Below are 24,083 nucleotides of genomic sequence, written 5' to 3'. Positions count from 1 at the left end.
ACACACACACAGGCATGCAAAATACCCATACATAAAATAAAATAAATCTTTAAAAACAAATGTTCCAGTGACCACATAAGCCAACCTAGTGATGCAAACATCCGAAGATCATAAGCTACTTACCAACTAAACTTGCTGTGCAAAATATTCTGCCGCTTTTTTCTAGAATCTGGTGGAATCTCAACTGACATACTGCAATTGTTTCATAATCTGTGCTGTAGGCTTGGTGAAGCTCCAGAGTGACAGTGTTCTTCTGAATATACTGCAAAAATAAGTCATTTACATGGACAAGATACTGAGAAGTGAAGTTATATTCTGGATGAAGGCCTCGAACTATGGGAGTTGTCTGCAGTTCAAAGTCATAGAAAGCATAGGTACAGAAAGTGACAGGCTCTTTGTCACCAGATGCCTGCAGGACTTCAGAAGAAAAGGTGACTTTGCTGATGTGGATTTCAAATAGGTTTTCTCCTCGTTCCAGGTGAATGGTTGCATCAAATTCATCAACAGAGTCGTCTGGCATGATTTCTGGTTTAAATTTGTACTGCTTAGTGCCATAGGCAATATCCTTTAACTGGGCTGCAAGGGAAGATACAGTTTAGAGACGTTAACATGCTGACATACGCAGATGCAAACTAGCTTCTGAAGTGGCCGGATGTCTGCGGCTTTCAGTGATAGTCTCCATCTTCAAGTCTATAACTGTAGTGTTATTTTCTGCAAATAATGCTCATTAACAATAACAAAAACCCTCAGGACTTGCTTTGACACCAGCCATTAAACACCAGTCATTAAAAAACAAAATTACAGCTTCAAAATATATGCAACTGTAATTCATCAATGTACAATTAAGAGAATGAAAATGAACAGAATTACACCTTCAGTTGTAGGATAGCCTTAGCCAGGAACAGGAAAAAGAAAGGGCAGGTCACAGCTGAGGCCACTCTTCAGATGCCATGTGCTCCTCTAGCTTTGCTAGATCCTACAAAGTAGATCTTTCTTTCTTCCTGGGTACCATCTCTTTAGCTTAACAGGCTATATCTGTTCCTACTTTCGGGGAGGTAATGGTTGTATACCCAACATCTCAATTATGGTGATAGTTTCATAGCTGTACACACAGGCCTAAACTAAACAAATTTATACTTTAAACCCACAGTTAAAAGTACATCAGTTATACTTCATAAGGCTGTTCTTTTTAAAGGTTATGCATCTTTCTATATGCACAGCTTCCCCCTAGTATTATGCTTAAGTTTCCAGAAGGAATAACATGTGTCCCCAACTGTTCCTATAACACACTCCTGCAAAAGATGTGTGAATCAAATTATCCATCAAAAGATCACCAGAAGCCAATTCAGCTCTAGACTGGGCAGTGTCACACCTCCCGTTATTTCTTTTGTTTCTGGGTGACGAACACTCTCCTTTTTAAACTATTACTCTATCTTGACTTCCATGTCACTGTCCCCTCCTTCTCTTATCTCTCTGTTCATCTTATAGTGTTGTCCTCTGGGCTGGTGTGCTGGGTTCCCCATTGATAAGCACTAGCCTCTTTCATGTCCACTGTCTCCAGTATTCGAGTCATGTACCTCATCAGCAACTTTATACTCTTAAAACTTATTGGGGATCCCAAAAATCTTTTGATAACAATTTATATTTATTGTTATTGATCATACTGAAAAGAAAAAAGTAAGTATCTTTTTACATGTAACAACAATAACTTATTACATGTTAACATAAATCACAGTATTTATTTTTTCAGAGTTGTAATTTCCAAAAAATGTGAGAAGAGTGGCATTATTTTAATCCTTTCAATTTTTTAAAAAACATTTTCACAAGTGTCTTAGGGTCTGGCTTAATAGAAAACAGCTGGAATATGGATCTGTGGCTGTGTTTAATTTGTTGTGATATCACATGCCATACAGCTTCTGAGAAACTCCATTATAAACTTGTAAGAGAATAAAAACAAAAAAGGCAAATAACATATTATTATAAAACTAGTTTTACCCTTGCAGACTTCTACAGCAGTTTAGGAGGGGGTTGAGAGCTTGAGTACCTTGAGGACTTCTTGTTTATGAAGAACTAACTAAACGTCTTCATTTGACTGAAGAGAACCTTCCAAAGTCAAAGAGCAGCGTGTACCTTTTGTTCCATGTAGTACTCAATAAAATTTTGTTTAATGGAATTTTCTTGGTTAAAAAGGAGGTCACCAAGTGAAGAATTTTCATTCAAGTCTTTGCAAGCCTTTACCAGCATGCTTTGCCTGTCCCCTCTACTCAACCATTCACTCCATAAACACAATCAAGCCTCTAAGGCATCATAAGCAAACAGTAGACAGTAAGAATACAGATGGGGAAACTGAAGTACTGCCCTTAAGGAACTCAGACAACCTAGACCAGTAAACAGAAGTCTGTATTTTACTGGAAAGAATGTATGCCAAGAAAATGCAGAAAGCATTGTCTTAATCCACCTCTAATGCGAGCTCAGACGATCTGAGTCCAGGTAATTCATAAAGAACAAAGACTACTTGTTTGATTTCTTTTTTGGTGTTGGAGATTGAACCCAGGGGTCTGTGCAGGCTCAGCATGCGTTCTACCACTGAGCTATACTTCTATGTAAGAGCTTTAGCTCTTATAGTTAGGTTGTAAAAGCTGGGAAGTTCAAGTTGAAGGTTCTGTATCCGGCAAGAACTTTCTCACTATGCTATCCCAAGGCAGAAGGGGCCACATTCACTTACAATAAACCACTTTTGTACTAATGAACTCTGCTTCCATGGTAGTGAATTCTTGAGAATTCTTGAGAGTGGAACTCAATGACTTAACTACTTCTTAAACATTCTGTGCCCCAATATGATTGCATTTGGGGTTAAGTTTCCAATGAAGGAATTCCAGGAAAGATATTCATACTACAGCAAGTATCAATGAAACAATGACAATATAATGCCCATTCTGCCCCCAAGACACAAAGATTTCACAGAAGATATGGGACAATCTCACACACACACACACACACACACACACACACACACACACACACACACACTCCACCATAAGAGTAAGGAAAAGCATTCTAGATTTGAAGTAGGGCAAGTGGCAGAAAGCTGCCTAGGTTTGCTCTGGCTTCTAGCTGGGGATAGTGCATAAAGTTAACACTGTCATTAAGACACAAAGGACACAAACAGCTGGAAACAGCATGCTACCGTCTGTGTTTAGATACGTTCTCAAGATAGGATTCATCTAGACAGTCCAGGCTTTGAGCAAGCTGGCTTTGAACCTGTATTCCTCTTACTTTATCCCACTGGGATTCCATGCAAGCACTGCCACACATAGCTCTCTTAGATGATTTCTGTATTTGCTAAAGTTTGAAAATCACCGTGAGGGTGTTTCAGGTAAAGGGAAGGTGGCTGAATCAAAACGGAGCCACTTTCTGGCATGCTAAGCACCAAGTTAGATTCGGAAACACAGAAGGGCATTATCTTGTCAAGGAAGAAAGGGATTTAGGCAGAAGAAACAGCAGGAACAAAAGCTGATGCTGGGAATGAGCACGATGAATCTGACAAAGAGAAGCATGCAGAGCTGGCTAAGGTGCACATGCTGCTTAGAAGGAAAATCAAAAGGTGGCGTGAGACTTGAGTCTGGGACACTTTATGTACCGCTTTGAAATCTTGCTCACAATACTGAATTTGAAAACAGTGAATTCTTAAAAAATCCTACTAAAAATTCTTGAGTAGAAAAGAATCAGATGAAATAGTCATTCTGGTAACTTATTCCAGCTTCAGAGTGGGAAAAAAAACAGAGCAGGAAGATATTGTGAGCGAGGGTTTGGACGGCATTTTTCAACTGCCATAAAACTGTGCAGCCTGTACCTTCAAGCTTTTGGATGCGTGCAGCCCTGATATCGAGAAGATGAACATATTGTTCCACTTTGAGTTCATAATCTTGCTGCAAATTTTCCATCTTCTGAGTCACCGCCTCAACTTCCATCTAAAAATAAAAGACAGTGAGGTTCACTACTTACGATTATCCTATTTGCATCTGTCAAAGTGACTTTGAGTCAAGCATTTTAAGATGGAGCTTTCAAGCCGCCATGCTAGGATTCAAACATTGCCTAGATGGAACTGAAGGCTCCTATGTTACGAATCAAGCACTTCTAGCTGGAGTTTTGAAAACCATGAGGACTTTAATAACATTGTTTGGATGGCCAGCAGGAGCTCTCAACCATGGTACCTCCTGTCATGCGGCCTCCAGTGCAGGGGCTTCCTTTTTTGTAGTCATTCTCCATCTTAGTGAACGCTGACATGGCCAGCTGTGGCGGGCTTTTGGATGATCTCTGTGCCTCACTGAGGACAACGACGACACTGCTCCAAGTGAGATCACTGCCTGCCACTAGGCACTTCCCTAAGCCAGGGCTTCAATCATCTGTTTTTAAACTATTTATCCCGACTCGCTAGTTACAGGGCTAAACTCCAGGGATGTGTTAATACTTAATAATAAGTGACAAGAGATAATCAAAGAGGATAATACAAAAAGCTTCTCTGAAAAGACAATCATCAGGAGAATATCACAGAAAATATACCATCTTGATTTAGTGTCTGATAGTACCTGATAGTCTTTATTGATTTTATGTTGCATAATTAGCATATTTCTTGTCTTTTCAAGTTCTTGTACTGTTTCTGCGTGAGTTGCTTGAAGCTCTTTCATGGAATGTTCTAGATCTTTATTATTTTTGCTGTCCACTTTTTCTAAAAATGAGAGGTCTCCATTTTTTTGTTCTTTCTGAGCCTAAAGTAAAACCATAATTTTTTAATTGAAACAAAAATTTTCAGAATGTGACCATGTGAATTAATGTGATACTTCAAGAAACACCTAATTGAATTCATGCCCTTTCATTTTCCCACTAGAAACAAAGCAGTGTTAATACATACATTTGCACAGACATTTGAAATAATTACAGAGAAATAAAAATAGTTTATCAACTTCATAAAAAAATGAAATCATACATTTATTTTTTCATCTGATCAAAATATACACTCTGATATAAAGGTAAGAAGTATACTTGTAGATAACAGTAACTCAAAACTAGACAGTGCCTTTGTGTTATACTGATGGCTCAACACCTCACTTCAGAAGGCAAGCTTGGTTGTACTGTGGGTCAGGTAAAAATCAAGTGTTTGCTGCAGTCAAAGGGTGTTAAATAAGAGTGCTGAGCTTGGCCGGGCGGTGGTGGCGCACGCCTTTAATCCCAGCACTCGGGAGGCAGAGCCAGGCGGATCTCTGTGAGTTCGAGGCCAGCCTGGGCTACCAAGTGAGTTCCAGGAGAGGCACAAAGCTACACAGAGAAACCCTGTCTCGAAAAACCAAAAAAAAAAAAAAAAAAAAAAGAGTGCTGAGCTCTACGTTAATGTGACTTTGATGTCACTATGAAATATGCATGCTGTAACTGTCACCTAACCATTTCCTGAATCAGTACAGCAGTGTGCTCTCTCTCCCTGGACTCCCCTCCCCCTCTCCCCAATACATGCATGCACTAAGATGCAGTGAGTTTTAGAAGATGCACAAATAATTCACTCTCTAAACACAAGGTTTATAGACAAAGGTCATCATTATGTTGAAACATGAAGACACGGAATCGATGGCTAATTTTTAAAATGCTACCTTTATAAGCAGGAGAGCTTCACTCAAGTCATCAGCATTAATATCACTCTCCTGTAAGAGAGAAAGTCAAAGCTCACAGTGAGGGATTAGTTTCCAGCACAGATTCCCACTAGACTGACTATGTAGTAGAACACAAGGTGCCCGGAGGCTATGAACTTAAGAAACCCAGTACTCAGGACATTTTAGCTACTCAGAATAGCCTCAGAGAACATAAGCAACCAGGTATGTTAACTAATACACCAAGTGACCCAGCTGTGTTTCTTGCTTTGTTGTACACTGGTTTTCTGTGCTGAAGACACATGCATGCACACACACACACACACTCTGAAGAAGGGAAATGGTCACCTGGTTGAAAAACCTCATGCGGCTTTTCAGCTCGTCCAGCTGCTGCCTCTGCTGCAGACACTGGAGCTGGAGCTCTCTGTTCTCTTGCACGAGCTTCTCATTTTGGTCTTAAGAATAAAGTCGGGACAAGTAGAAAGCTAAGTGAGATTATGTTGAAGAACACATTTAAACAAACTTAAATTCAGTGACACGACAAGCTGGATCTAGTATCGTCCGGGTCAGAGAAGAAATAGAGCCAGCACCTTAGATGACGGCAGCAAGGGCTGAGGAACCAATGAACACCATCATGTGTCCACCACATGACTCACTCGCTTATCAAAAACTTAAGAAAGAAGTTCACAGCACTAATACAAGGAAACCGCGGTTTCTGGGACTTCAAAGGAACAGTCTACTTAAAATGCCTAAGAATATATGCTTCTAAATATTTGATTTTTACTTACTTATTAAGGGTCCTGAAAGACATGCAAAAAAAAATTTGTCTTTTAGTGTTCTGATTGACTTCTTTAAATTTTCTTTTCCTCACTTAACATAAAGTCTTTGTATTAAAACAAGATGATTTATTTTATAAACTCCAAATCCATAACTCAATCAATCATATCCCTAACAAATCTGTGGCAACAGGGGAGAGATTCTGAGGCAGCATCAATGATAACTCAAGTGTATACTAGCTCACAGTTCCTGCTGTTAGCAGGACATGGGCTCTCAGCCACCTTTAAGGAAAGGAGATTGGTGCCTAGGCACTCAGTCACCATGACCCACAGCAGGACTGAGAGGGAGAAATCAAGAAAACAGTAAAGTCATACATGAATTTCTTGCTCTGTATTAAATATATTTAACTTAAAAAGAGGTGGGGACATGGGCTAGAAAGATGGCTCAGCAGTTATGAGCTGTGACTGCTTTCCCAGAGGGTCTGGGTTCAATTTCCAGCACCCATGTGGCACCTTATAACCACCTGCAACTCCAGCTCATGGGGATCTGGTGCCCTCTTCTGGCCTCTGCAGGCATTGCATGCACACGGTACATAGAAATTCATGCAGGCAAAACCACCTAGACACATTATAAACAAAAGCCATTACTGGCTAGCAGGCAGGTGCATTGCATTCTTTAGTGCTGTGTTCTTAAGTGCACTCCCCCTGTCTCCACTGTGGTAGGCAGTTATTCAGCTTTGTTGACTCCTGGTGGACTACTTCTAGACCGTGCCATCCAAAGTGTCTCTCTCAATTTGTTATTGAGCTCAACAATTTTTGTTTATTAAAAGTGCTCAATTCAAGTTATACTTTTTTGTTTCCTTTTCTTAATAAAAAATCAAGTAGCACATTTGTCAAGAATTTTTTCCATGAATGCATTTGCAGTCTGACTGCATGTTATACAGAACTATGTCTCTGTCTTTTTCCAGGCTTTGTACTCCCAAGCTATAAATATTTCACACAAGCAAAAATGTTAAATTACACAATTAAGAGGAAATGGACTAAATCAGAAATATTTTAATATCATATAGTTCCTGGAAATCCTTGGATGTATAAAGCTATAGAGGTACTTTATTAAATATACAAACACTTCTAATAATTAAAGATTATTTTATGGTGTAAATTGCTTAAATCCAGTAAAAGAATTTCCAAGTGTGAAAAACCCTTCAAAAGTTTGAAGGTATGGGGCAAATCCCTGTGTCTAACCTAAAAATTAGCATTAATAATCACTGTGAATTCTTATGAAGTAAACTTTTCGGTTAGAGAATACAGTGGCAATGTGGCACTCCTTGTAATGATCCAGTTAAAACAACTAGTAGACAGAGCGACAAAATCACACAATGGACAGAATAACCAAAACAACAACACAAATGGTGACTGTGAGAGGGAGGGGACCTCAGGTGTGCTGGTAACAATTCCCTCTGCGGTCTGCACTAGCAGGGATTCAAGGATGCAGTTCAAGTACCATGGCAGCAGTTCTCAACGTGGGGTTCGAACAACCCTTCACTGGTGCCGCTCAGACCTTTGGAAAACACAGGTATTGACGACTCAAGACAGCAGCAAAATCAGTTATGAGGTAGCAACAAAATCACTTTATGGTTGGGGGTCCCCACAACATGAGGAACGGTATTAAAGGGTCGCACGCAGCGTTAGGAAGTTGGGAACCACTGTACAAAGGGCACACTGCTCCTTCTTAACATGGACACAGTGTGCACTGTGATCTTCCCTATGTCTAGTTTTCTTTTTAATGCTTTCAGTTTTGTAGAGCTATGGATATGTCAGTAGATACCAATAAAGTTATGTGAGTATTTCCATCCTTTTACTCTTCTTTTTGTTTGGACATCTATGTCCCCATTCACTGATATTTTAAAATCAGAATGCTGTTTGTGGGAGAATAACTTAATGGGGGAGACTTCAGTGAGCACTACTGACCTGTCTCCAGAACTTATTAGAATTATACACTATAGTCTTTCTTTATCCAGCTGCTTATTTAGGCTATGTTTTGAGTCTTTAAGAAGAGCCCAAACTGCTACAGTTCAAAGAGGAAATAGGCTTGCTGAATTATAATATGAAAAATCAAAGCCCTCTGCATGAGATGAAAAACAACCGCCTTACCTTAGGATTTGACAAAAAGCAGGTTAAGTCAAACAGCATTTTATTCAAATGAGATGCCATTTCACTCTTTAAACTTACATTCTTCCAGCACGCCATTAATAACAGTGCAGAGAACAATTCAACTAAACAATTTTCAGAGCTCCTTTGTGCTAATATCTTCAGCTGTGATCAATATAACCATATGCATTATGCTGAATTATGCATTTCAGCTAAAGATAGAAAGGAACGTTCAAAAGCAAGCCCTTAAACACATGCAGCTAATTTAAGCATTAACCAAATGCAAACTGCATTTACATAGCCTTCCCCCACATATTCACACAATCTGAAACTAATTTGTACCTTGAATAAAGAGGTGAATATTCTCTAAAAATAACTTGCCGCTTAGATGAATGACTACAAGAAGCCAGGGAAGCATCTTCTGGCCAGGGACACGATACAAGAGAAGGCAAATGTGTGAGCAGAGTTCAAAGTCAAATGAAACCATCTCAAAATCTGTACCACAAAAGGAACTTTCATCATATTCAAAGACTTCCTTAAATAGATGATTTCAAATTTGTTTATTTCCCAAAAAATGATTAAAATCCAGAATATTTTTCTTAAAATTATTTTAACTTACTTTCTTAGAATTCATTTTAACATTTTTATAAAGACTTCAATTCTTAAACTTTTAAATTTAAGCACTTCAAAGAAAATAACTGGAAAATCACAGTCCCAGCAACTTTTACTGAGAAAGCAGTTAGAGAAATGTGTTAAGGGGGGTTTTCATGTAGGAGGAGGTGGCTTATGATGCTTAAAAATTATTTCTTGACTATCTGTCGTAAGCGACTGAAGAGTCATCTTCACGATATCTGCACACTAAGAAACTGTAACAGGCATTGTCAGAGATGATGACGTGGTTTAAATTTATACCAGAGCACTGACTGCTCAACAAAGGGAACAAAAGGGCATATTATAAAGCTAAATCCATACATGTAAACAAATATAATATAATAAATATAAAAAGACTAAATCCATACAACTTGGAGAAGAATGACAAGTATTAGTAGGATTAACCTGAGGGCTGCAACAGGGTCCAGACTTCTCTCACAGTGCACATGCATTAACTTCAATACTCAAAAAAATCCTTAAAGATAAGAACCAGCAAAAAAGATGAGGATGGACTCGGTGAAATAGAATATCTTAGCAACTAAAATACTTAGTAATATGAGTTCTCCAAATCAATTACAAAACAATAGTTTAAAGAGAGTTAAGATTCTATCCCTTTTAACAGTTTTGTTTGAGAGATCAATTCAGATGTCTGAAAGACAAAAGGTTTGGAATTCTTGATATTTAAGAAAATACAGAAAAAAAACAAAATAGGTGATTTCATTTCCCTTTCTCTGTAAAATTATGTATTTATTTACTATATGTGTGTGAGGGGGCACGTGAGGACTACTGTGTGCACGGGATCAGAGGACAGGATGCAGGAGGCAGCTCTCTCCTAGCACGTGTGACTTGGGGATGGAACTGTTCATGAGGCTTGGTGGCAGGATGCTTTCGCCTGCTGAGCCATCCTGCTGCTCCTTATTTCCCTTGTCGTTTAAGAATGTGCAGTGTGTCTATTTTTGGAAATGGACTGGGGCGACAGAGCGCTTCTACTTCAAGTGTTTACTGAGCAACTGTAAGACTATTACAGAACCAGGAAGCACTCAATAGTGGCATTAAAATCAGAAGCCTACTAAGTAAGAAGTCATACCATCACTTAATCCCACCTCTAGAAAAACTCCTAAGGAACATATCAGTCAATTTGATCACCTGGTGGAAAATACTGACTACTGTGCTTCACCAGAATAGACTCCATTGACTATATGTTCCTATTTCCTATTTCAGGCTTGTTGAAATATAAAAAACATGCCTAACCAGTTTTAAGGTGTTATTGCTTATGGATGCACTCTAACTATAGAAATATTAAACATGAAAAATTATGTTCCATTTAGTCAATAAAATGTGACCCTGTGGTAAGAGTACTAACTAAAAATACATTCCTCTAACTTAGTCTGTATTAACCTTTGTTGTTGTTGTTGACACAGGGTCTTGCTATGTAGCCCAAGGGGGTCTGAAATTCTCTTGTCTTGGTCTCCTGAGTGCTATGATTATAAGCGTGTGCACCATGCCTGGCTGTACTAAACCTTTAAAATTCTCCTGTAACAGAACTGCAAATGTTCCAAAGGAACAAACTTATTACTACATTCCTGGGTGTATGTCATGGGTGCACACACAGGTTCCACATTGAATGAAAAAATCTGTCACCCCCACTGTGTATCTGTGTGCACTGGGTATGCTTGTGTCAATCTGTCCCCCCACTGTGTATCTGTGTGCACTGGGTATGCTTGTGTCAATCTGTCCCCCCACTGTGTATCTGTGTGCACTGGGTATGCTTGTGTCTGTGTGTAATGCACCAGTCCAGACATCTTTAATTACATTTTATTTCTATGAGACAAGACCTAATATGATTATGCTTAATGATTATTATTTTAACAGGGACATTCTGACAAAGCGTCTTGGATAACAAAATTGATGTCGACATCCCACTATTAGATTGTTCAGTGTGATCTATCAAAACCAGCAAGAAGCTACTTCTCTTACTTGTCCCTGCTTTGGGTTCTTCCCACTGCATCTGCCACTACCTGAACCATTACAGACCCCTCTAACTACTGGTGGTTTCCATGTCTCATGAGTGCCAGTCTTTGTCTTATTTGCTGTATCCTCAAAACTTAGAACAATGCTGAACACATACTGGTGCTCAATAAATACTTGTTTTCTGCCAAATAAAGAAAAGCTCAGAATTTAGGGATATTAAACTAATGAAAGACAGCCCGGATAAAAGTGACTCTGAGGAAAAAACACCAGTTCTTTTGGAATATGTATATATTCCAAAATGATCTGTCTATTCCAAAGGAACTGTATGTATATAGATAGCAGGATGATTGGCAAACAGTAGGCATACAAGAAGTCCTGACTGCCTCTGTAAATAAGCATCGGATGTCCGCATCGGGAAACAGGTGGTGATTGTCATGTACCTCTCTCGGTCTTCAGTCTGTCGAGGACGGCGGTTTTGTCGGTCAGGTCCGACTTTAAGGCAGTTTCAAGCTGAGCGATCTGCACTTTCATCTGCTGCTCCTTCACCTTCCACTGCTCTTCGTGGGCAGCGCCGAAGGCACTGCAAAACACACGTGACACGCAAGGATTGCTGGGAAGTCGGCCTCACCCGAAAATAATAAAGAGAAGCTTTTAGTGGCCGAGACCACTGTCATCATGTCTCAGGAATTAAGTAAACATATGCTGGTCTGCTGCTGTTGAAACCGAGGCGCCTTGCTCAGGCTGCGGTTAGGGAACATGAAAGAGTTTGTGGGATGAGCAAAGGAACTGGCCTTAATTTAGAGCTCCAAAGTCAGAAGAGTTGGCAACATGCAGCTTTTGTGGACTAGGAAAGGAATTCAGATACTGTACATACTCCAGAGGAATCCACGGTTCCAAACCTCAGCAACTGAGAGGCGAGACTGTCCTCCCCACTAACAAGCCCACGCACTCAATACTGCGCAAAAGTGTTTTCCACCTGATCTTTAACTCTGAGGAAGCTGTGAGTCTGTAATAACAGACATAAACGATGGTGTACTGAACTACAAGGTGCTCATTCTGATACTAAGAAGGGCTGCAAAGGCAATTTTACCCCCCAAACCAAAAACAATAGGCTAAGAACAAATAATTTTACTTTAACACAGATTATTATAAAATGAGTGCCTCTAATCTAATAAGATTATGAAGACAGAATTATAATTGATTCCTTAATAAAAGTGTAGCACATTTTTTTTAGTTTTTTTGGAGACAGGGTCTCTGGCACAGGCTAGCCTTGAACTGCCTATGTAGCTTAAAACTTGTGGCCTTTGGCTTCTACCTCTCCAGGGCTGAGACTACAGCTGTGCATGCACGCCCACACCTGGTTTATGTGATGCTGGGGACAGAAACTGGGGCTTTGTGCAAACCCTTCACCCACTGAGCTACATCTGCAGCCCAAAGTAGTTTCAGTTAGGGTTTAAATCTGCTGGTGATCGAGGCACAGCCTACGAGAAGAAAGCACTAGAAATCAACCGTTTCCTTATCGAGTGGGTCCTGAACGCGGTCAGCACTGGTGATATGGCAGCTAGCTTCACTGACACTCAGGGACATTTCAAAGGGAAAGGCCTGGCAATTCATGTTTCTGTAGCTTCCCAGGTGATAGCCAGACTTCAAGAAAACTTAGCTTGATCTGCATTTCAGCAGAAAACCATTATCTGTGAAGCTTGACTTGAGTGAGTAATCACCCACAGCTTTGACCCTTCTACTTATTTTAAATTCAGTAAATGAAACGAAAATCCATAAAATCTGGTTTTATACTGATGAAGTAAATGGAAAAGAAAGGTACTATTGGAAATTGACCTTAATGCTGCTCCCAACTAGCCCTGAGGTTTTAGTCCAAGAGATACTTTCTGCAGAAGGCATAGCTTTAAAAAAAAGGGAGGGGATTCGTTTCACACCTTGAATATTTTTATTGCATTTAAAATAATATAACCTTGAAACTAAATGGAATTCTAGAAGTCACTCTAAAGATGACATCTGTTTTCCTCTATCAGTATTCTCATTTCACATATGGATCCTTACAAAACAAAAACCATGGAACTGATATGCCAATATCTTAAGCTAATTTTTGTCAAAGGTAAAATTACCTAGACTTAAATGAAATCTAAATAAAACACATATACTTTAAATACTAAAGAATATTCCTTTACAAATTCACTTAAAAATGAATGTATATAATTTTTGTGTCTAGCCAAATTAATACATATACATGAATGTGAGTACATGTATGTGTATGTGCCTTCTATCATTAAAAACATGCACCACCCGGAAAAAGACTAAGCACGATGAAACAGGCACAGCTATACACGCCCCGAGATGCCAGCAATTAGAAACAGTAGTGTTCCAACAGTGGGCGCCCAGCAGAAGATCACCAGCAGCTAATCTGGCAGGAACATCAGAAGCTGTGTGTGTTTAAATTAAGAACAATTTAGCAGCCTGGTTTCTCCAAACCCACAAAATACTAGCGTAAATCAGCATAAGTCAATCTGAATTTAGCCCATGCTATCTCCCCTCTAAATTTAGGACTGCATTCCAACGGAGTTTCATGAGGAATTCCTTTTGAATTTACTATATTCCTCGATGCTTGCAGCCATCTGTGTAGCTATAAATGGCGAACCACATCTGGCTCCATTTTCTCTGTGAGGGCCATATACATGATTAAATCTGCATACAAGAGGAGTGCGGAAGAACTTTTTATTCATGAAAATGTTTTTGTCCACACCAACAGTGGCAGTGAGGGAGGCTGACTGGTATGTTCGGTGACAGCCTGCAGGAGGGCTGTTGGTGCCTGTGGTCACTAGCATGCCCACTGGCTGCCTTGGGTCTCAAGGATACTGTTAATACACACCCTTGATTAAAACATGATACGATCAAAACAAAAGCTGAAAATTCCTCTCTACTCTTGGGTCTTTTTTCTCACAGAAAAACTTCACCGCTCCAACATTCCAGGACTTCACGTGAGAAATGAGGAAGAATAACCCCCTTTCTCATGAAAAAACCCACAGGTACTTCAGCAAGAGGACTGCAGACAATCAGAACTCATGTTGAAGAAATGAGCAGGGTCTGTGGGTGGCATGCTCTTTCAAATTCTGAGCAGTGTCACAGCATAAAAACGTGATCTGTTTGGTTCTTGAAAGGTCACTACAACAGTCAAACTCTAAATGGCCTCTTTCTTCTTTTTAAAACAAACAGCCATTAGATCAACATCTTTCAAAAAATTAAAACGTAAAGTCACTTTTAACGGGAATCCTGGACCCAACCATAAGATGAAAACTTGGCGGTGGATGGTGGTAGTAATGGTTTGTGCACATGAGAGTGTGTTTGTGTGTATGTGTGTGTGTGCGCGCACGCGTGCATGTGCTCAGTAGGAGAGGCTCAGGGAGTGTGGTGGAACCCAGACCCCAATAACCTCCCCAGGTTATATGGACACATTGTTCTTAAGGCCTACTGCATCCACAAGCTCCCTGGCACCTGAACTATACTAATTTCGGGAATGAAACACAGCCTTACCATATTATTGCATGAAGTTTCTCTTTTACTGAACAGGAAGATTTAATTGCAAAAAATTATTCTGAATCTTAAAACTGAACATTTCTCAAAGTTCTTATTTCCTGGCATGGTATCAAAAATGTTTAGCATATTAAAGAAGTCTCATACCAAGTACTAACATGAGGGTTTTATCTTACCACATGATTCTCTAATATGTCACATGTCAAGTAATAAACACATTCAAAATTTCATTTAAAAAAGGAAGATGAGAATGCAATCTGCAAATCATCTTTTTCTCCTGAAAAACAGCCAACTCTGAATAACAAACACATGCTCTCCTTTTTAAAGCATGTGATCATTATGACTAAGCAAACAAGTAGCATTCCTAGTTTCTGATTAACATTAATTTCAGCAATGATGAATAAGAGTGTAAAGAGAAAAAAGAGTGTAAGAATCTACGGACAATGGTGGTATTTGCAGTTTCTCTAGGCTTCTGAAAACATACTGAAGAATTCCATCAGAAAAGTCTGATGTTCTACTTATGATTACATGTACACTTGGACTCTAGGCTTGATTTTCTGACATTGTTTTGATGCTCATTACAGCCATTTACTTCCATACATCTCATCTAATATCTACGTGTGAGCTGCACAATGAAGCCTGTTTTCAGTGTGATGAGAAAAAAAGGTAGTACAAGCCCAAAACATTAAAAAAAAAAAGCAAAACCTTTAAAGATTTACACTCTTAGATCATCTTCTAATATGGAAAGATAAAGTTTTATGGTGATTAAGTAAATATGAGAAAAATATGCCTTGTCAAAATTCCATTTCTGTATTATTCCCAGATAAGTTTGATGTTTTTTATTCCAGGAAAAGTGTGTCCAGTAAATTCTCAAGTTGGAGAGAAGTAGAAATTTAGAAGTAACGGCCAAATGGCACTTTTTGTATTTAGAGCATGTTAAATTATTTAGAGTTACAAGATGTTGAAGATAAGTATAAATCAATCAAAATCTCTGCATGTATGTATGACAGGTCCATTATTTAATGGATGCTTCCTTTCCACAAACATAATTTTCAAATGCAATTAAAATGAGAGACAGTAGTGCAGTGGGGAAAAAGAAATCAGGTTTTAGAGTAGAAAGAACTGGGTTCAGTTCCACACTGCTCCCCAGCAGCGCTGTGTGGCTCTGCACAAGTCTGTTCATCTGGCTTCTCAGTCATCTCCTTTATAAAACACAGGGATACTATCGCTTTTCACACTAGGGCAGTGTACAATCTGTACAACACCTGAAATTTCAAACATATGATCATAAAGTATATAGATACATCAGTGTAAATATACACACAATGTTTTAGAGATGGAGATATAAACCAGGAAGTGTAATAGATTTTTTTAGGTCAAGTTAAATAGAAAGGGACCGTTACAAAATGGTCTAGAAGGAAGTTTTATGCAATTCCACATAAAGATGTTTAGCTAGGCTACTCCTGCTAGAGGGCCCTGAATATTTAACTGGTAGCCTACTGATGCTAACCCTTAACAGATAGAAAAAAAAAAAAGGTACAAAGCATTAGAATAATGCCTAACACAGACTTAGGTCGTGTTTCCAAGTAACCAAAATTAAATTCCCCACACACTCTGTCAGAACTAAAAATTCAAAATTTAAAATGTATATTAATTTGCAAAATATTCAATTAAAAAGTTAAAGACATACTTTTGGCACAGACACTATTTTCTAAGGTTTCAGTATATTATCAATATGAAGCGATGGTTGGGTATCAGATAAACATAGTTACCATGCTAAATCTGCTCCCATGTCATCCCTCATGTCATCACACATACCGAAAAGACGTTAACAATTACACAGATATACATCGATAGACACATCAGAATCATTTAACAAGATTTAGCCATGGAGTTGAATTTTGTTTTAAATATTACCAGAAGGGGTTATTTTCTAAAATACTGTAATTATGAAACATACTAAGAACTGAAAGTGAAGTAATTCTTCAGAGTTCATGTTGAGCTGAGGCTGAGGTGCCTGAGTTTCTCTTTATATATTGCTAGAGAACCTCTTTCCCCACCACATTCACTGCTAAGATGATGGAAAGCCCAGCGGAGAGAGTCAGGCACATTCCAAGAACTTCCCAGGCCTCCTGACCACACACTCTTCAAGAGCACATGCTATCTGTTGAAGGTACTTCAGCCCTGTTGGACCTCCCTTGTCTGTAACCTGAGCTCTAGACTCCGACAACCCAGTGTGTCCACATCACAGGAGGGATGCAGAGCATCCTGCATGGCATCTACCAGCCTGGAGCTTGTGTAAAACAAGTGCCAGTGCCAGTTACTGAAAACAAAACAACCCGACTCTCCACGTGATGATAGAATACAGCTCAGTTAAAAACCAGTCACCAATGCCTTGAAAAAGCTTATTTTTCTTTTGCAAAGTAAGTATATGTCTAGCCATGACCTGTTGCTAGTTTTTAAATCGATATTAGATATTGTGATAATAAACACTTTGATTAAAAAGAGCCCAAACAAGAATGAAATACATAGAATTGTGATTTACCTGTTATAAAGTTTATCATAGTTTTCCTTTAAAAGTTCTCGCTCCTTTTCTAAATCATTAATTCTATCCTGCAGCTAAAATGAAAATAAAATTACAAAGAGTTTCCATGGTTCAGGGTTAGCACTCTAGACTCTGAAAATAATGTTATACAATAAGTGATTATCATATCAATCCACACAGTAAGAAAACCAGGAGGGGACAGCCATTTGTCCAGTCTGGGTTCCGACATTGCAGCTGCTGACTAGACCACATACAGTGCCTGCATTCAATTCAGTGTTGATTTCTTCCATGTTGTTAAATAAATATGAAATGAATATTCCTCTTTCAATTTAGTAGAAATGGACATACTACTTTATGAACACAGGAGTCAGAACTCAATAAAGAATGTGTTAAGAGCTTTCTCTTAAGTCCCTGGAAACATAATAGTTTTCACTTTCTACCATGATGAATTCCATCATTATATTCATTTTGTATTAATTTCCAATTGGCCCATAAAAGATGAGTACTAACTGTTCTTTGAGTTTATAGTTCAAACATGTTTGTTTATCACTATTTAATTTAAAGACACAATTTCTCTTGTTATCTGGAATTTATAAATGGTACCACACCATAAAAATAAATTGTATTCCTTATTTTATCCTAATGAATATTTTCAGAAATAAACATGATTATTAGATAACACAGTTATTAGATCATTATGATTAAAATGTGGATTGCTACACTGTAGCATTTAAAGTTTTATTAATAAATACGCTCTGTAGTCATTTTTTTTGCTATCGAGCAGAGAACTTAAAAGTCATCTCTATTTTTGACATTCTCTTTTGATGCCAGTGAGAGAGAGACAGGCGAAGATTCTCCTGGGTGCAGAACAGAATGTAAACACCTATTCCATTTCTGTTCTCCACAGGCGTAAGTTTAACAGACTACAGAACAAACACGGTGCTAGTTGGGAGATATGAGTGGCAACCGTAACAGAAGGGTAAGTTTCAAAACAACCTCCCAGAAAGAAGATAATTTTACAAAACTGCTGACCTAGGAGAGCATACCATCCCCCTCAGGAATACATTATTCCTCTAATTCCATTCTGTGTCTCAATGATTAAGAAGTCATATTCAGGAAGGCTCTGTTCTCTAGGTCATGTGATATCACCTTACTTTTCTTTTCCCCCAAGGCTCTTTAACCCTAGATAAACAGTGGCTCTGAGCACATTTGCGGGTATTTTAAGGATCAGTTCGCCACTCCTATTCTGAACTACCTACTCTGTTCTGCTGCATTCAAAATACCAAATATAGAGTTCAGGATTTTGACATAAATTCAACTTTTGAACTCTCTTTTACTTTTCAAAAGAGTTCTAGAGAAAATTTCCTGCAGCAAATGACATCGTGTCCTGGTGCTCACCTCCTCCACTCTTCTTTCCGAAAACCTCACCGAATGCAACTGCTTCTCCAGGCTGCTGCACTTCAAACGCTGCTCCTTAAGCTGCAGGGTTAGCTCATCTCCATTTGCCATCAAGGCATCATGGCTGATCCTGAGCGTTCTTTGCTTCTACAAAACAAAGAGAGGAAAATGTAAGCATTTAAAATCTGATACTCCAGATAACTAATTATAAATCCATCCACGGCTTTATCCTGGACGTTTACAACACACAGTTTATTCTTCAAGTCATAGACATCGGGCATGTGATACAAGGAAAGAGAGGGTCACTTAGCACTCACAACACAAATTCTCTCCCCCTTATTTGTCCCCTTTGACTTCTTGACAGTGACCAGTACGTAAATTAATTTTAGTAATTAATTTCCCCCTTTTTACTATGGTTATAGTGGTTGGACATGCTGTCTAAAATGCTTCAGCACGGGTCAAAAACCACGATCACTGACAGGGAAACTGAAAAGATTTGCCACCAGACCATAAATAAACAATTTTGAATGGTTAGATTTTAATTTTAATACAAATAAGTTTTTAAATTCTGAAAAAATATTTACAAACCTTTAAGTTGTAAAAATTATATGTGAACATGATTTATATTCAATTTTACATACTTAAAGGCCATATTCTTTTAAAAGTCAATAAAACAGGTTATTAATGACAAGTTCTCCTGTAGACACCATTTGACCTGTGTAAGTCCTATTAGAAAAGTTCAGATTAGTTTTAATTACCGCTGTATCATGACAGCAAGCTACCTTTAGCGACTTTCCTGCGAACTCCCCATGTCATTACGGCTGTTGGCCTCAGCCTCTCAACCTTTTCCCTCCCTCTTTCCCTGAAGATGTCCCTGTACTGTAGCAGGCCCTTGTTATTTGAACAAATACACCAGGGGTCACTGTTACACGGGAATCAAGATAGAGAAGTAAGAGAACACAAAATTACCTTTCAGTTCCCCTAATTCTTCACTTCTGAAATTGCTTTCTCCCACACGTATTTTCAGTGTGGAGGAATCTATCTACACACCGAGAGAGGTAACACTCCCACGCACAAAACAGATTCCTCTCCTACAAATCTGTGCTTCTATATGGAAGGTGGTTATACTTGGCATCACAGGAGGTTCCTGTAGGTTGGAGGATATCACTCAGGGTATGTCTGAAAGGTACATAACTACTTACTTCAATAGTGCAGCAGGCATCTATGAACCTGTGCTTTACATCAATGTACAGCTTTCCTTGTCTCTGGACTTCAAAGAAAGCATGACTTCATATAAATTCTGATCATCTGGAATGTTTTGGAGTTCATTAATTCCAGGACTTCTGTTAATTATGCAAAGCCAATAAATAGTAGCTCTGGGAGGGCATGTCCCTGTGTACCCATAGTTACTTGAAAACCATCTTGCCTAAATATGTCAAGGTTTAAGATAAATACACTGACAGCCGATATTATGGGTACTCACATATTTTCTGATAATGGTGGTGACCAAAGAAACACAAAACCAAACCAAACAAAATTCACATCAAAGAAAGCGTTAACAGAATGTAATTATTGACCCGTTCATAACTCTGGTCTTTACTGCACACATGTGAAAGTGAATGTGCGTGCAAGCACAGAGACTTCTTCAGTATTGCAAGCCCATTACATGAGCTCAGAAAACAGGAGATGAAAAAGAATGTTCACGGCATGAGGGGATTTATGGCAGATGCACTTGTTAAGATGATTTAGCTATTTATAAAAAGCCTAAGTGGTTATTTAGTAACTGTTATGAACAATATACAAAGAGGAATTATACACATTTAATAAAGCAAATATTAAAATAAAGACTCAGCGTTATGACCATTATTAAAAGTACAACTTGAATACGATTTTCCAATCCTTTTCATCTGTGAATAAAGTAAATAATCACGGTACCTCTTGAAGCTGAATAAATTTCCCTTCTATGACTGAAAGGGCATTGCTCTTCTCCACTAGTTGTCTATGAAGCTTAATCATTTCTACATTGTCCCGAATATTTGACCTTCAAAATTGGGTTTAAGAAAAAGAAAAGAATTAATATAAGTTAAAAGGAAAACAACACACACACACACACACACACACACACACACACACACACACAAAACTATGGTTGGTTTACTTGTATATAACTAAGTTGTCTAAAATTTTATATCATTGTAAGTTATGGTAGATTATTTAGAACCAGCCAATATCCATTCTGGAAGGTGTATGGACAGACCCTCTGAATTTGAAGGGAGTTTCCAAACCTGATGGCAGTGTTAGCGTCATCACACTGACAGTGCAGACTGACAGCTGTTTTAGGAGGTTCTGAAGAACTGCACAAAACCATGAGTTTTCAGGCAGCAATGTTTACCACAAACCCCACACTTCCCTGAAGGACTGCCATGCTGCGCTCCCTCCCCAAGTACAGAAGAGACAGCAGTATCATCCCCTCCCTACTACTCCTTCCACACACACTACCACGAGATTAGCATTTACTGCAGTTTCCTCTTGGAGTTTCAACTTTTCAAAATATTTCCAAAAAAAGTGACTTAGCATTTTATACTAATAATGCCCAAAGCTGGCATTTAAATACGTTACAGATGTGCCTTTAGCTGTAAGAGATTATCTGATGTCCACAGGGTATATAGAAACCTTAGATGCTGCAATACTAGTTTGTATTTTTCCTACTGAGATTAAAGCAAATGTAGAATTTAACAGGAAGATCTTGTTAAAGGTTAATCATAGATCTAAATGAATACCTGTTCTCAAAAGGCATTTATTTTCCTGACAGAAAAAAAGCTTCCTTCATTTAATGCCACATTTAAACCTTCTTAAAATTGTGAAGCCTTGATTTTAAGACTTCACTTTAAAAAATATAAAGGTAAAAAATTTAAATTCAGAAAATTATTTCAGCATTTAAACTAAGTAATTTTACTTCTAAGGCTTACCTAGCATTCACATATTGGAAACATTGTCACAAGGCCCGATGGAACCAGCAAATGCACTACAAAGCTCACACATCTGTAAACCAGCTGAGGACTTGAAATACTCAGTTTTCCTCTTTGATATTTGAAAGTTCATTGTATTTTGGCATTGCACAGTTAGTTGTCCTCACACAGAAGATAAACAAGTCCAAGAACCTGGATCCTTCCCAGGGCACAGTCTTAACACAATGTTAAAATAATTATGTGCCTAAAACAAATTCTCTAGCAGTTCTGAGCACAGATTCAACAGTGTGCTTATTGCTATTTTTCTTGTTGTTACATTTTTTCACTAAAATACAATATGAAGAAAATATATTTTAAATAAAGCATAAAGAAAAGATTCAAATTTGTTTTCATTCAAATTATGAAAAAAACATTTGAAATCAAAATACAATTTACTTATTTTCCCCAGAATTACTTGGTTTAACCAGTCAACAATGTATAGCATCTACTGATACAGATGGACAGAATTTGACTCAAAAATATAAATTCTTTGTTATATTCTCTGTTGTTTTAGTCTTTTTAAAAAATAATCTTTAAAATCTTGTATTGTGGGTATTTGGGCTGTACGTATATCTGTGTACCAGGTGTGAGCCTGGTGCCCCCAAAGGGCAGAAGGCATCAGATACCCTGAGACTGGATTTACAGATGGTTATGCACTGCAGTGTGAGTCCTGGGACTGGAACCCAGGTCCTCAGGAAGAACAGCCAGCGCTCTTAACTGTTGAGCCATCTCTCCAGACCCTTTCTCAGCTTTTTGCTCTTTTTATTGGGGGAGGGAAGGAGCTAAGGATCAAATCCAGACAATGACTCTAATATTTTGTTTTGAAACAAAATTTCCAAGAAGAAATCAAATATGTTTTAAAATTAACTGTAGCTTAATGTTAATAACAAGCAAAATGAACTGCAGCTTAATGTTAATAACAATCAATTAAGTCTCAACAATCAGTTCAGTCACATAGTATTACAATACCTGATGCTGAATTCTCTTTGTATTGCAAAGGAGAGCAAGTGTTTTCAACACTGCAGTATTTTGGCTGAAAGAGTTCTACTGAGCACTGCCCTGAATGCGTTGGAGTATGGACTCCAGAATATTGGTAAGAAAAGAGGCAGAGCATTTTATACTAATGACGCCCAATGCTAGATATGAACACAACTGTTGCTACTTGAAAACGGCAACAATAACGTGGCATTTAAAGTACAGTCAGTTTACCACAGAGCACAGCTATTCCAGACAATGCAAAACCTTAATTCCATGGGAGGGCTTTGCAGGTAGCAGGTATTCTGATTACTCTGACGACAATAATCTGAAGATGATAATTTGTCACAAGTGCTGGTCAGAGATATAAAATACACCCACATTAAAATTAACACCATGATACCTGTGGCATTGTGTTCATGATAGACAACCAAATCAGCTTAGACCCGATAAACAATTCACCATTTTCACATAGACGAACGTTGGGGAAAGAATAAGGGTGGAGGTGACAGGATGGAAAAGAGATGTCCCAAAAGGCTGCTAAGGACGTCAGAAGTGAGAGGGAGCAACAGGCATCACTACATAGCCAGTCCTAGACCTGGGGACAAAACCCACGGTTGGCTTCCTTTGAGGAAGAGATGCAGGGTAAGGCACCACAATGTTTCCAGAGACCTCTACACAACAACACTGCCTCTTTTTACACCCAGAGGACAAGTCTTCAGGAGGGTGATGTCCTAGCAGAAAGAACTATGCACAGGGCACCATTCAGATGGACTCTGACAGTTGCGCAACCATTTGTATGAGCTGCATTACACATGGTAAAAGAACCTGCAGACAGCTATCAAGAGCTCTAATTAAATGCTTTGCAAAAAAACATTTCTCAAAATTTCAACAAGGATTTTGAAAAACTATGAAAAATTAAGTTGGAGAATGCAGTGACTTTATTTTTCTTTTTTGCTTTCTCTTTTTATAGATAAGATTTAGAATTATGATCGGATCTTCTGAAACTATGAGAAAAGTTGTTGGCTCCTCTCTAGATTAAAAACAAGCTGAAATAAATTAGACTTTATGTTGAAAAAAGTAACCCAGCTCAACAACCTGTGTGCCAACTTTCTCTTGTATAATTTGAAACAGCCAAGCAATAAACTCTGAAAAAAGAATTTCGAGTGGAAGTCTTGAAAACACTTGACTCCAGCTTTGCTACTGGGCGCCATAATAAATCCAGAAACTTAAAACCTCAGCTACACTGGAGAAAGAGAACTTTCAGTGGGCTATGTAATGTATAGTCTAATACGAAGGCTTAAGAAGCAGAAATCATCGCTTCAGTTTCATATATTGTATTCCCTAGACACTGGCCTCCCCTCCTTACCTACCAGCATTTCACTCCTTGCTACGGTAAGGATTATGAACAGCATTCTACAGG

General features: G+C 38.5%; 1 protein-coding gene across 5 annotated transcripts in view; it reads right to left on the bottom strand.

Annotated features, from left to right (window-relative positions):
* Positions 1-24,083, bottom strand: part of Rpgrip1l (RPGRIP1 like) — a 100,811-nt gene that overhangs the window by 55,800 nt on the left and 20,928 nt on the right. For all 5 annotated transcript variants that reach the window (XR_008215688.1, XM_052727795.1, XM_052727796.1 and 2 more), the window contains exons 7-15: positions 20,613-20,718; positions 18,678-18,824; positions 17,280-17,353; positions 11,629-11,768; positions 5,988-6,094; positions 5,643-5,693; positions 4,590-4,769; positions 3,854-3,971; positions 124-576 (exon numbers count right to left, since the gene is read on the bottom strand). Coding sequence is in view for 4 of the 5 variants with exons in the window: in XM_052727795.1 (XP_052583755.1) it covers positions 124-576; positions 3,854-3,971; positions 4,590-4,769; positions 5,643-5,693; positions 5,988-6,094; positions 11,629-11,768; positions 17,280-17,353; positions 18,678-18,824; positions 20,613-20,718 (1,376 nt within the window). In the remaining variant the exon portion in view is untranslated. The remainder of the gene's footprint in view (positions 1-123; positions 577-3,853; positions 3,972-4,589; positions 4,770-5,642; positions 5,694-5,987; positions 6,095-11,628; positions 11,769-17,279; positions 17,354-18,677; positions 18,825-20,612; positions 20,719-24,083) is intronic.

The sequence above is a fragment of the Peromyscus californicus genome, unplaced genomic scaffold, assembly GCF_007827085.1.
Source record: "Peromyscus californicus insignis strain IS unplaced genomic scaffold, ASM782708v3 Scaffold_8__1_contigs__length_139910024, whole genome shotgun sequence".
NCBI lineage: Eukaryota > Metazoa > Chordata > Mammalia > Rodentia > Cricetidae > Peromyscus > Peromyscus californicus.
This window is presented reverse-complemented; position numbering and strand designations above follow the sequence as displayed.